The 12705-nt window shown below is 39.6% G+C and overlaps 1 protein-coding gene across 13 annotated transcripts in view; it reads left to right on the plus strand.

The window, feature by feature from the left end:
* PRKCQ (protein kinase C theta) overlaps positions 1 to 12705 on the plus strand; it is a 175443-nt gene that overhangs the window by 145075 nt on the left and 17663 nt on the right. For all 13 annotated transcript variants that reach the window (XM_082738733.1, XM_082738726.1, XM_082738727.1 and 10 more), the window contains one exon: positions 8986 to 9124. In XM_082738733.1, coding sequence (XP_082594859.1) covers positions 8986 to 9124 — 139 coding nt within the window. The remainder of the gene's footprint in view (positions 1 to 8985; positions 9125 to 12705) is intronic.

Genomic DNA, 12705 nt, shown 5'->3' on the forward strand with positions numbered 1-12705 from the left:
AATCTTATTAAACGTCTTTTCCAACCACAGCAATATGAAACTAGAACTCAGAAGGAAAAAAAAAAAAAAACCTGGAAAAAACACAGACACATGGAGGGTAAACATTCTGCTCAATAGCCAGTGCGTAGATGAAGAAGTCAAGAAGGAAATCAAATATACTTGGAGACAAATGAACCTGGAAACACAGCGGTTCAAAATCTTTAGGACACAGGAAAAGCTGTCAGTGAAATTTATAAGGATACAGGCCCACCTCAAGAAAGAAGTCTCTCAAATAAACAATCTAAATTTAAACCAAAGAGAACAAGAAGAAACAAAGCCCCAGTGTATGGGAAATAATAAAGTTCAGAGCAAAAATAAATGAAATAGAGACAAAAAAAAAAATAAAACCTAAAAAAGATCAGTGAATCTAAGAGGTAGATCTTTAAAAAGATAAAATTGGCAGAACTTTTGTCATAGTAATCACAGAGAGGGGGGGGACCCCAAATAAATAATATCAGAAATGAGAGAGAAGTTACAACTGATGGCACCGAAATATATAGGGTTATAAGGGACTATAAAAAATTATATGCCAGCAAATTGGGACAACCTAGAAGAAATGGATAAATTCCTACAAATATACAATCTTTCCAAGACTGAATCAAGAAGAGAAAATCTGAACTGATTACTAGTAACAAAATTGAATAAGTGAAAAAAAAATCAAATTCAACAATACATTAAAAGAGTCATTCACCGTGACCAAATAGGATTTATTCTGGGGATGCAAGATTGGTTAAATACCAGCTACTCAAGGTGAATACACCACACTGACAAAACGAAAAATAAAAATCATATGATCATCTCAACAGATGTAGCAAAAGCATTGATAAAATTCAACATCCTTTCATTATAAAAACTCTCAAGATGGGTTTAGAGGGATCACCACACATCAACATAACGGAGGCCACACATGACAACCCCACAGGTAACCTTATGTGCAGTGGTGAAAAACGGAGCCTTTCTTCTAAGGTCATGAACAAGACAAGAAAGTCCATTCATGCCACTTTTATTCAATAGTATTGGAAGCAGACAAAAAAACAGCCATATTGGTTAAAAAAAAATTAAAACTCATTATTTGTTGAGGACATGACACTATATATAGAAAATCCTGAAGATCCCAGAAAAACAAAAACTATTAGAATAAATGAATTCAGTGAACTTGCAAATACAAAATTAATATATAGAACCTGCTGCTGCATTTTTATATATGAATAATGAAGTATCACAAAGAGAAATCAAGGAAACAACCCCATTTATATCAAAAAAATACATAGGAATAAATTTAACCAAGGACATGAAAGCTATGTACACTGAAAACTAACACACTGATGAAAGAAACTGAAGACAAAACAAATAAAAGGAAAGATATTTGCTGCTCATGGTTTGGAAGGACACTGTTAAGATGTCCAGACTGCACAAAGCATTCTGCAGATTCATTGCAATCCATATCAAAATTCCAGTGACATTTTTCACAGAACTAGAATAAAAAACTTAAAATTTTTATGGAACCACAAAAGACCCCAAATGGCCAAAACATTCTTGAGAAAGAACATTAAACCTGGATGTATCAAGTTTCATGATTTCAAACTCTACTACAAAGCTATAGTAATCAAAACAGTATGGTAGCATAGTATTAGCACCAAAGGAACACACAGGTCTGTGGAATAGGGTAGAAAGCTCAGAAATAAGCCCATGCATAAATGGCCAACTAATCTACAACAAAGAAAGCAAGAACACAGGATAGTTTTTTCAGTAACTGGTGTGGGGAAAACTGGTCAGCTGCATGCAAAAGAATGAAACTGGACCACTTTCTTACACCATATACAAAAATTAACTCAATGGATTAAACATTTAAATTTAAGACTAGGAACCATAAGACTCCTAGAAGAAAACATAGGAAGTAAAGCTCTTTGACACCAATCTTAATGATATTTTCTAGATCTGACTCCAAAGGCAAGGGAAACAAAAGCAAAAAGAAACTATTGGGACTATATCAAATTAAGCAGCTTTTTCACAGCAAGGAAGCTATCGACAAAACAAAGAAAACCTACTGAATGGAAGAAGATATTACAAATAATATATGCATTAAGGGGTTAATGTCCAAAATATATAAAGAACTACAGCACCAAAAAATAATCTGATTAAGGTGGGTAGAGTACATGAATATACATCTTTACAAAGAACACATAACCAAGAGACACAAAAAGGTGCTCAACACCCCTAATCATCAGGGACATGAAAATCAAAACCACACTGAGACATCACCTGACACCTGTCAGAATGGCTAAAATCAAAAAGACAAGAAGTAACAAGTGCTGGTGAGGATATGAAGAAAAGGGAAGCCTCACACACTGCTGGTGCATGTAGCCACCATGGAAAACAGTATGAAGGTTTCTAAAATAATTAAAAATATAAATACCATATCACCCAGTATTACCACTTCTAGTATGTACCCAAAGAAAACAAAAAACACTGATTTGAAAAGTTATATGCAGCCATATGTTCATTGCAGCATTATTTACAGTAGCCAAGCTACCTAGGCAACATGAGCATCCATTGATAGAGGAATAAATGAAAAAGATGTGATAAACATATATGATGGAGTATTACTCAGTCATGTAAAAGAATAAAATCTTGCCTTTCACAATGTGAATGGATCCAGAAGGTATTATGCTAAGTGAAAGGATTCAGACATAAAAAGACAAATACCATATGAATTCACTTATATGTGGAATCTAAAAACCAAACCAAAACAGAAACAGACTCACAAAGAGAAACAGGTTCTTAAATACAGAGAACAAACTGCTGGTTGCCAGAGGGTAGGGCAGTGGGGGGACAGGTGAAATAAGTAGATACTGAGAGGTACCAACTTCCAGGTATAAAGTAAATAAATCACTGGGATGAAAATTACAGCACGGGGGGCCTGGTCAACAATCTCGCGGAGTTGTTGTACAGTGACAGATCCTGACTACACTCTGGTGAGCGTAGCATAAGGTATGTAAGTGTTGAATCACTGTATTGTACACCTGAAAGATACCGTATGTCAACGATACTTCAACAGAAGAAAGGTTAAATAATGTGCCACACTGAGTGTTGAAGGCAGCAAACTGTGTATATCACAATGCAGAAGCATTCCATTAGAGATGGTCAGTACTGAGATGCTCACGGGGAAGGCTGAAAGTTCACTTTAAGACACCTCTCCATCCCCAGAGGGCACAGTCCCAGGAGAGCTGTCCTACGTAGAATCACAGAACACCGTCCTAGAGGAGGTTTGCGAGTCATTCTCCTTAAGCAGTGTCTTCAGCAACCTTTGGATATATGGTGGGTTTTTTGGTCTGTCTACAAAATATTATATTTAAAAGCTGTTTTATGTTACTTCTTTATATCTCCAAGAAATTGAAAATTGAAAACCCTGATCAGAATCTATGGGTTGTTGGTTTATCTCTTTTTTTAACTCTTTACACCTATGATGCCAGCAATACATATAAAAATATACCAGCACCGGAGCACTCAGTAGCTTGTGTAGGATAGATGAATTGGAGCGAGGAAAAAATAAGATTGGAAAGAGAGAGGTCTTAGAGCTCAAAGGAACCTCTTAAGAGAAAAGCTCACACGCCCCAGTACAGTGTGCTTCTCCACAATACAGTGCTTTTCTCTAGCATTTCATCATATAAATTGACACTCAGAACAAAAAGACCCATAGTCCTTCATTGTCTTTAATATCATAAACTGTATCCAGTTGAGGGCCCTTCCTAGGTCCATGTATGAGAAGTGGTGTTTTCTACGGCTTTTTATGCACCAGTAAGAGACTATTGGGTTAATTTAGTAGCGTATTCACTGAAGTTGTAGAGAATGCTTGAAAGACACCGTCAAGGAGAGGTCATCTAGCAAGAACACGAGGAGGAGACGGGCTTGCATTAAAAACCATTCAACTCCCCATGTGTAACTTGACTGACTTAAACTGTCCATTCAGCAACTGAATTAACCCGTGGAGTCTATTAATTTCTTCCTTCTTCCGGCCACTTGGGTTTATGATTTCTGGGTTTATTCACAAAAGAGGTATATTAGTTTTGAAGTGTTGCTATAGCATTACCACACCCTTGATGGCTCAAACAGAAGTTTATTCCCTCACACTTCTGGAGTCCAGAAGTCCCAAACCAAGCTGATGGCACAGCCACCCTACTCCCCAAGTCTCTTGAGGGGAATGATTCCTTGTCCCTGCTGGGGTCTAGTGGCTTGGGCGCTCCTTGGCTTTAGACCGCGTCCTTCCTGTCTGCCTGTCTCCCCACAGCCTTGTCTTCTTGCACCTTTTCTGTCTTCCTTGTAATCTCTTAGGAGGATACTTGGCCACCCAGATAACTTAAGATGATCTCATTCCAAGATCCTTCATTACATCTGCAAAGACCCTTTTCCCAAAGAAGGTCTCGTTCACAAGGTTCTAGGGATGAGGATATGAACTTATTTTGGGGGGCCACCTTTCAACCCAATATAGCTGGTGGTATTGACAGACCAACCCCAGAATGGCCAGCCCTCTGTTAAGCATTGCAGTGTGCACAAAACCTACTGAACTCCCCATCCCTGGATACCTAATGATGTCACTTCCTGGGTTATTTTATTTTATAGGTTTTGGAGAAAAAGCATAAGTACATGATAAGACACCTAAAAAAAAAAAATCTGAGTGGATAAGATGCTAATTAAAAGTGTCAACAAGAAGAAAAGTTGTGTCCTCAGAATTAGGGGAGGGTTGGCCAAAAAAAAAAATTTCTATCAGAAAGGGGATTTTTTTTTTTTTTAAGAGGAGGAGAGACTTTGCACATGGAAGTGATTCCAGAAAAGGCACAGAAACAGAAGTTAAGGGGGTCAAGTTTTATTGGAAAGGCTGAGGCTGAGCGGTCCCAAGAATTGGGTCTGAGAAAAGTAGCGAAGCAGGTGCCAACATCATCTTTTATCTCTGTTGGTGTTGTAAAAGTAGGGGCATCTTAAAGGGTGCCTCAGCCATGGTTTGGGTTAAATGTAAAAATGAGAAGCTGGAAAATATGCAGACACAGAAAGAGAAGAATCTAGAATCTCCAGTCTTAGAACTATTAGAACTGAAAAGCAGTTTAATTGAGATCTTATCCATGAGAACACTGGCCTAACCCCTATATTTGAAACCACTTACAAATGCTTTCACTGGATTACCTCATTCAGTGCCCACAGAGGTCCTGTGGCATAAGCAAGGCAGGCATCATTGTACCCATTTTCCAGATAAATCACTGTGGGCTTAGAAGGGATGTGGCTTGGCTGAGCTGGTGTTCTGTAAGGAATATGTGATGAGTAAATAGCTGATGTGCCTACGAAGGCTTTGGCCTTTGGGTTCTGTGGCATTTCCAGTTAGCTCTCCTCTGCCCTCATTCCTAACCCTCATGGAGGTCGGTCTCTGGACCGACAGACTTCTGGACCTTTCGCATTCTAACTTAATCTCTCAAAACATCAATGACCCTTTCTCTGTCAACCCCTAACACTTGGTTCACCTTAGAGGGTGGAATGAAAATCAAACCTTATGCTTGTTTTCCTAGCCTGAGGCCCAGACAGCATTTATGTTTAGGATGAAAATGCATCCTTGTAATCACAGGAGACTCAGGATCTCAGCAAGTTCAGTTCAAGGAGAAAGACTAGGTAAGCTTGATTTAGAGGACGTAGAAGAGAAGGCTGGGTTTGCAACCTAACCCACTGACCGTATGGACTGGCATAAATCCTATAAACCGTAAGAGTCTTGCTTTCGATCAGAAAAATGTGAATAAAAATAAGAATTCCAAGTCAAAGGGTGGTTGGGAGAATCAAATGATTAAAAAAGCACCTGAGAGCAAGAAAATCCAATACAAATATTAGACACGATGTTCATTGTCCTCAGGACCTACGGCTAGCACTGCAGCTGGATATTTGGCGCTCTAGTGATGACCCCCAAACCATCCTTCGGCCAATTTCTAGGAACATGTGTACATGGCTCTAAGTGATGCAAATATGTTCCATACAGCAGAAACCCAAAATGATACCAATATTGCATAGAGCACATCAACTAATGATGTACTATATGTTGGCTAATTGAAGTAAAAAAAATAAGCTAATACATAGAAAAAATATTGCGTAGAGTGCAGATTAGAGAACGAATCTGCAGTTTTAGCATGAGGAGTAGGACCTATACTTGGATTTATTGGAATTCATAAATCACAATGAAAGTGAACTTAATTAAAATTAAGGAATAGGAAGGTAGAAGACCCAAGGATAGACATATTGGACAGACATGATTGAAAGTGTGACAGCATTGGAATTAGGAAGAGAGAGAGAAACAGAACCAATGGGGTGTGAACATGAGATACATACTGACATGTGTCCTGGAGATGCCCCAGCCACCCAGCCAGATGGGAACAGTCTGTGATGCCCTGGTTTATGGAGATTATGGACCAAGCTAGCCCAGATGGACGCTCTAGGGACATCTGCTAATAGTGTCACTCCACCAAAACACAGCTGCATTCCATGCTCACTCTCTCTGGCTAATTTACTCCAGCAGAAGGTGGAGAAAGCAATGGAAGGGGACAGTATTTGGGACTTCGTCGCAACTCATAATTGCTGGTGGCAAGCCAATTCCTGGTGGGTGACGGGTCATTCAGCAAACATTTATTGAATGCTCTGTACATGGTACCCTCCTGCCAGAGCTGTCACAGTAGAGCAAACAGCAAACAATACACATTTCCACTCTCACAAAGCTCACAGTTTAATGAGAAGAAAGAAAAAATAAATAAATAAATAAATAAATAAATAAATAAATAAATAAATAAAACCAGTGATCAGAACTTTAGGCTAATATGAATATCGAAGACCAAACTTTTGCTTAAGTGAAATCTCCACTTCCTTGAGAAACTGGAATGGAGAATGCAGACCTGTCAGAAACCAAAGTAGCTTCTCTCTCATCACTGTCTCTCTTTGGGTTTATACAGGTTCTGTCTCTGCTCTTGACCCAGCCACTTCATTTTTTCCTCTAACTGGTCTTCTGTTCCTATAAGGCCCTGCTAGAGGACATCCATCAGCAACCCTAAGTACCAGACTTCTAACCGAGACACATCAGTGCTACCTTTTCACAGCCCCAACATCCCCAAAGAGAAAACCTGAATGATCCAGTGAGGTCCCATCATCTGAGGTGGAGGGGACAGGGCTACTTGTGAGGCCCTTTGGGACCAAAATCTTTGAGAAGAAAATGCTGAGCAAATTGTCTAAGAGGAGGTACAGAAAAGAGTAAACCGAGAGCTGTTCCTTTGTTCTCTCAAGCCACCTCTGCTCATAAGGAAGACCAGGGTAGTCACCACCAGCCCCACACCCTCAACTTAGATTCAGGAAGTTCAGAAATCCAAGGGAAGAAGACGTAAAGGAAAAGAAAGTGGGAACTAGAATTCATAAGCTGCCATCAACTAAAAAAAAAAAAGTTTAAAGCAAGTGATGTCAAGTGTAACACTTGAATGATTGAATGATCTTTAAAACATCAATTTCATGGGTCCAGAGTGAGAAGAAACCAGCATAATGGTAGTTTATGTAGGGAAAAAAAAAAAGACACCGGGAGGTTTTAGTTTACAGTAAGCTCACTGTTAACCACTACTGTGATTGAGTGTCAGGACCCAGCAGGGCAACAGGGAGGGAGCAGGGAGCTCGAGCGGGGAGGGGCAAGGGTGTCCGGACAGAAGGTAGCAATGCTGCCGTCACTGGCACAATGTGATTATACATCTGGAGGATACTGGTTCCAGTCTCAGCACAAAGTTTTAAGAAGGAAATTGATAAACCCAAGCTATTTGGAGGGCAGGGGTCAGAATGCTGAAGCTTCTGAACACCAGGCTACCTGAGGAACAAAATTCTTGACCTCAGTGAAAAGACAAGACAAAACTTGAGGTCACTTTCCAAATATTCATGGATAGCAATAATGTACTAGCATAATCACAGGGAAGCATGATTTGGTTTATTTTAATATTATCAGTCACATTTATTATCAGTCCATTTAAAAATGGAATGGGTGCTCTACAAGTTTACTGGTTCTCTAAAGAAAGAGGAGTTTATTGACGTGATTTCTGGCATTGGATGGATTCTGGTTGTAGAATTATTCTTAGTTAGGAGCAGCCTTCCTCGCTCAGTCTTGGTGCAATACAATTTATCCAGAAAGAAACAGAAATACTTGGAAAATAGCACAACACGAGTGTGTGTTTCAAGCCTTTCTTCCCTTGCCATGGAAAAAAAGTGCTGGGATAAAGAGCCTCAGGTCCAGGTCTTGCCTATTTTATTATATATACTTCTATTTTATTTTATATACTCCTTAGTCAATCAGAAAAAGGGATCAGAAACCAGCCATTCCCTTGAAAAGTCAATGCTATCTACACCACTGTCTTTTGCACAAGTAGACAGCTGTACGAGTTGTGTAGCATTAAATACCACCCTATGTCAAACACAGCCCCAACTACAGACCCCTGAGGGCATTTCATCGCTGGCTGTTTCCTTACATCTCAGTATTGTTTCTTGAAGGCACCTTAAAACCAAAGGACGCTACCCTGAAGAGATCACATTTTACTCATCCCACCACCCATGCAGCCATCCATACAGAGCTCTGGAGATGCACCAAGTGCTTCCCAGGGCATGGGGGATAAAAAGTCTGTCAGAGTCGGACCTGAGAAAGCTGACCTGGGCCAAGAAGGGCCAGGGGGAGTCCCAAAAACAAGATGCTAGTCAAGGAGGAAACACCAAGAAAAAGCCAGTGAGCCCAGGGGCAGAGCTGTAGATTGAAGAACGGGGCTGGAAGGGAAGAGGAGGACCAGCAAAGCATGCACTCCTGATGGTCTCAGGCTGTGATGGGACAATGACTGCTCCTCATGAGGAAATTCCATTTTAACAAAAAATGTATAAGTGAGATTTTGCTTTGCTTTTGTGTTTCAGAGACTTGAAGCTCGATAACATCCTGTTAGACAGAGATGGACATATCAAAATAGCAGACTTTGGAATGTGCAAAGAGAACATGTTAGGAGATGCCAAGACAAACACTTTCTGCGGAACCCCTGACTACATCGCCCCGGAGGTAAGGATGTGCTGCCTGAAGGGTGTGCATGGGCGTTGGCCCAACTCCACATGTCCCAAGCACCACTGCTCATTTCTCCTGTGGGGGCTAGAAATCAAAAGACTTTGATAGTTTGTCTCGGGATTGGTCTTTGTTTTTCTGAGTATTTCATACATGCAGTTGCACACAGAGGCTCTGTTATTATATAATTATTTAGTAATTATTATTATTTATTGTTATTATTTAATGGGAGGTGGTGCTCATGCTGATTAGGTAGTCTCTGAGTCTTGAATGGCTCTGCATACCCTCCTCAGTCATGGCTCCTCCCACTGCAGCCTTAAACCGTATTCACTCCACTGAGACCAACCAGAGGAAACAATGGTGAAGAACCAGGTGGTCACCAAACAGACTCATAAGCGTCCACCTGAATAAGTCCAGTGGTTTCATCTTGGGACCAGAAACACCTAAACTGTGGTTTCCAAGCTGCCGCTGTGTGACCACAGAGAGATTGTTGCGATCTGCAGACCCACAGCCCCTTTTCTGAGGAGGATACTTATGACCCAGCTTATTTTTAGTGTAAAATGGAGGAACCTATGAAAGTTTTAAAAAGGGGGGGAGCTCATATTCTAAACCCTTAGAAGAATGGCAGTTTCTCAGAAGGCCACTGACAGTCCTACTCTACCCATGTCTCCGTTCCCTTGTTATGGAGTCCTCCCCCATGGCTGACTCCAAGGAGGTTGGACACCCCTTTGCACTTGACCCTTATCTTAGCACAACACTCACTTTCATTGTTGTTGTTCTTTTTTTTAAATATCAATCTCCCTGTACTACCAGATGATTGTTCTATTGATGATTGATGATGATCTATTGATGATCTGTTGATGATCTATTGATGATCTATTGATGATTGATGTTATTTTGCAATCATTATAGATTAACTAGAAGTTGCACAAATAGTACAGACGTGCCACCTATGTATACGTTTCCCCCAGTTTCCTCCAGTGGTCACATCTTCTATAACTCTGCTACAAGACCAAGACCTGGGGATGGATATGGGTATAACATGTATCCAGTTCTATACCATTTACATCACATGGTTTTTATCCCTTGTGTACATGAGTGTACATTACTCAAATTTACATCCACAGACCGATCACAGGGCTTGGCACATTAAATTGCTAATAAAATAGCTTTGAGAAGAATGGATGAATGAGTATTGATATATAAAATGTTTGATAGCAATGGACTTCTGATTTCCTGGGTCAAAAATTAGCAAGTCTGGCATTGTTCATGTAATTGTGGCACCCTAACTCTAAGAAATTTGTGGTTTTGACCTGTGCTTATTTTGTATTTAATTTTAATTTAACCCTGTTTAAATGCAAAATTGGCCTCTGAGCAACAAGAAATTATAGCTTTTAACTTTCCTTTCTGCAAATGCCTTATGCCAGATCCTTTACCTCATTCCATTTCCAAAATTTAGCATTAGTGACTGACTTCTCTTTTTGCAAATTCAGTCTCTCTGATCTTCCAGCATCCTTGTCTTCACACTATTCCATTCTTTTTTAAGATTTTATTTTTTCATCAGGGCAGGGAGTACAAGCAGGGGGAGCAGCAGGCAGAGGAAGAAGCAGGGTCCCCACTGAGCAGGGAGCTCAATGCTGGACTCCATCCCAGGACCCTGGGATCATAACCTGAGCTGAAGGCAGACATTTACCCTACTGAGCCCCCCAGGTGTCCCACACTCTTCCATTCTTGACACCCTTATTTTCTTATTATATGTTCTCCATGAGTATTTAGGACTACAGTTTAAATCAATATGACCAGCCCAAACTTCTTGCTCCAGCTGCCACAGACAAAAAAGACTGGGATAATTCCCTGCATATTTTCAGACCACAGTGCTCTGAAGCTAGAACTCAATCACAAGAAGAAAGTTGGAAAGAACTCAAATACATGGAGGCTAAAGAGCATCCTTCTAAAGAATGAATGGGTCAACCAGGAAATTAAAGAAGAATTGAAAAAACTTCATAGAAACAAATGAAAATGAAAACATAACTGTTCAAAATCTTTGGGACACAGCAAAGGTGGTCCTGAAAGGAAAGTACATACAAGCCTTTCTCAAGAAACAAGAAAGGTCTCAAGTACACAACCTAACCCTATACCTAAAGGAACTGGAGAAAGAACAGCAAAGAAAGCCTAAACCTAGCAGAAGAAGAGAAATAATAAAGATCAGAGTAGAAATCAATGAAATAGAAACCAAAAGAACAGTAGAACAAATCAATGAAACTAGGAGCTGGTTCTTTGAAAGAATTAATAAGATTGATAAACCGCCGGCCAGACTTAACAAAAAGAAAAGAGAAAGGACCTAAATGAATAAAATCATGAATGATAGAGGAGAGATCACAACCAACAACAAAGAAATACAGTTATAAGAACATATTATGAGACACTCTACTCCAGCAAATTTGACAATCTGAAAAAAATGGATGTATTCCTAGGGACATATAAACTACCAAAACTGAACCAGGAAGAAATAGAAAACCTGAACAGACCCATAACCAGTAAGGAGTTTGAAGCAGTCATCAAAAATCTCTCATCAAACAAGATCCCAGGGCCAGACAGCTTCCCAGGGAAATTCTACCAAACATTTAAAGAAGAATTAATACCTAGTCTCCTGAAACTGGGCAACAAGTTCCAAAAAATAGAAAATGGAAGGAAAACTTCCAAACTCATTTTATGAGGCCAGCATTACCTTGATCCCCAAACCAGACCTCATCAAAAAAGAAAATTACAGAACAATATCCTTGATGAACACAGATGCAAAAATTCTCACCAAAATACAAGCCAATAGGACCCAACAGTAAATTAAAAGGATTATTCACCACAACCAAGTGGGATTTATTCCTGGGCTGCTAGGCTGGTTCAACATCTGCAAAATCAATCAATGTGATACAATACATTAATAAAAGCAAAAGCAAAAATCATATGATACTCTCAATAGATGCTGAAAAAGCATTTGACAAAGTACAGCATCCTTTCTTGGTCAAAACTCTTCAAAGTATAGGGATAGAGGGTACATTCCTCAATATCATCAAAGCCAGCTATGAAAAACCCATAGTGAATATTATTCTCAGTGGGGAAAAACAGAGCTTTTCTGTTAAGGTAAAGGACACAGCAGGGATGTCTATTATCACCACTGCTATTCAACATAGTACTAGAAGTCCTAGCCTCAGCAATCAGACAACAAAAAGAAGTTAAAGGCATCTAAACTGGCAAAGTAGTCAAACACTCACTCTTTGCAGATGATATGATACTATATGTGAAAAACCCAAAAGACTCCACTCCCAAACTGCTATAACTCATACAGGAATTCAGTAATTGTCAGGATATAAAATCAATGCACAGAAATCAGTTGCATTTCTATACACCAACAAAACAGAAAAAAAGAGATATGAAGGAGTCAATCCCATTTACAATTGCACCCAAAACCATAAGATACCTAGGAATAAACCCAACCAAAGAGGCAAAGAATCTATACTCAAAAAACTATAAAGTACTCATGAAAGAAATTGAGGAAGAAGAAATGGAGAAGTATTCCATGCTCA

Source organism: Mustela nivalis, assembly GCF_964662115.1.
Source record: "Mustela nivalis genome assembly, chromosome: 7".
Lineage (NCBI taxonomy): Eukaryota > Metazoa > Chordata > Mammalia > Carnivora > Mustelidae > Mustela > Mustela nivalis.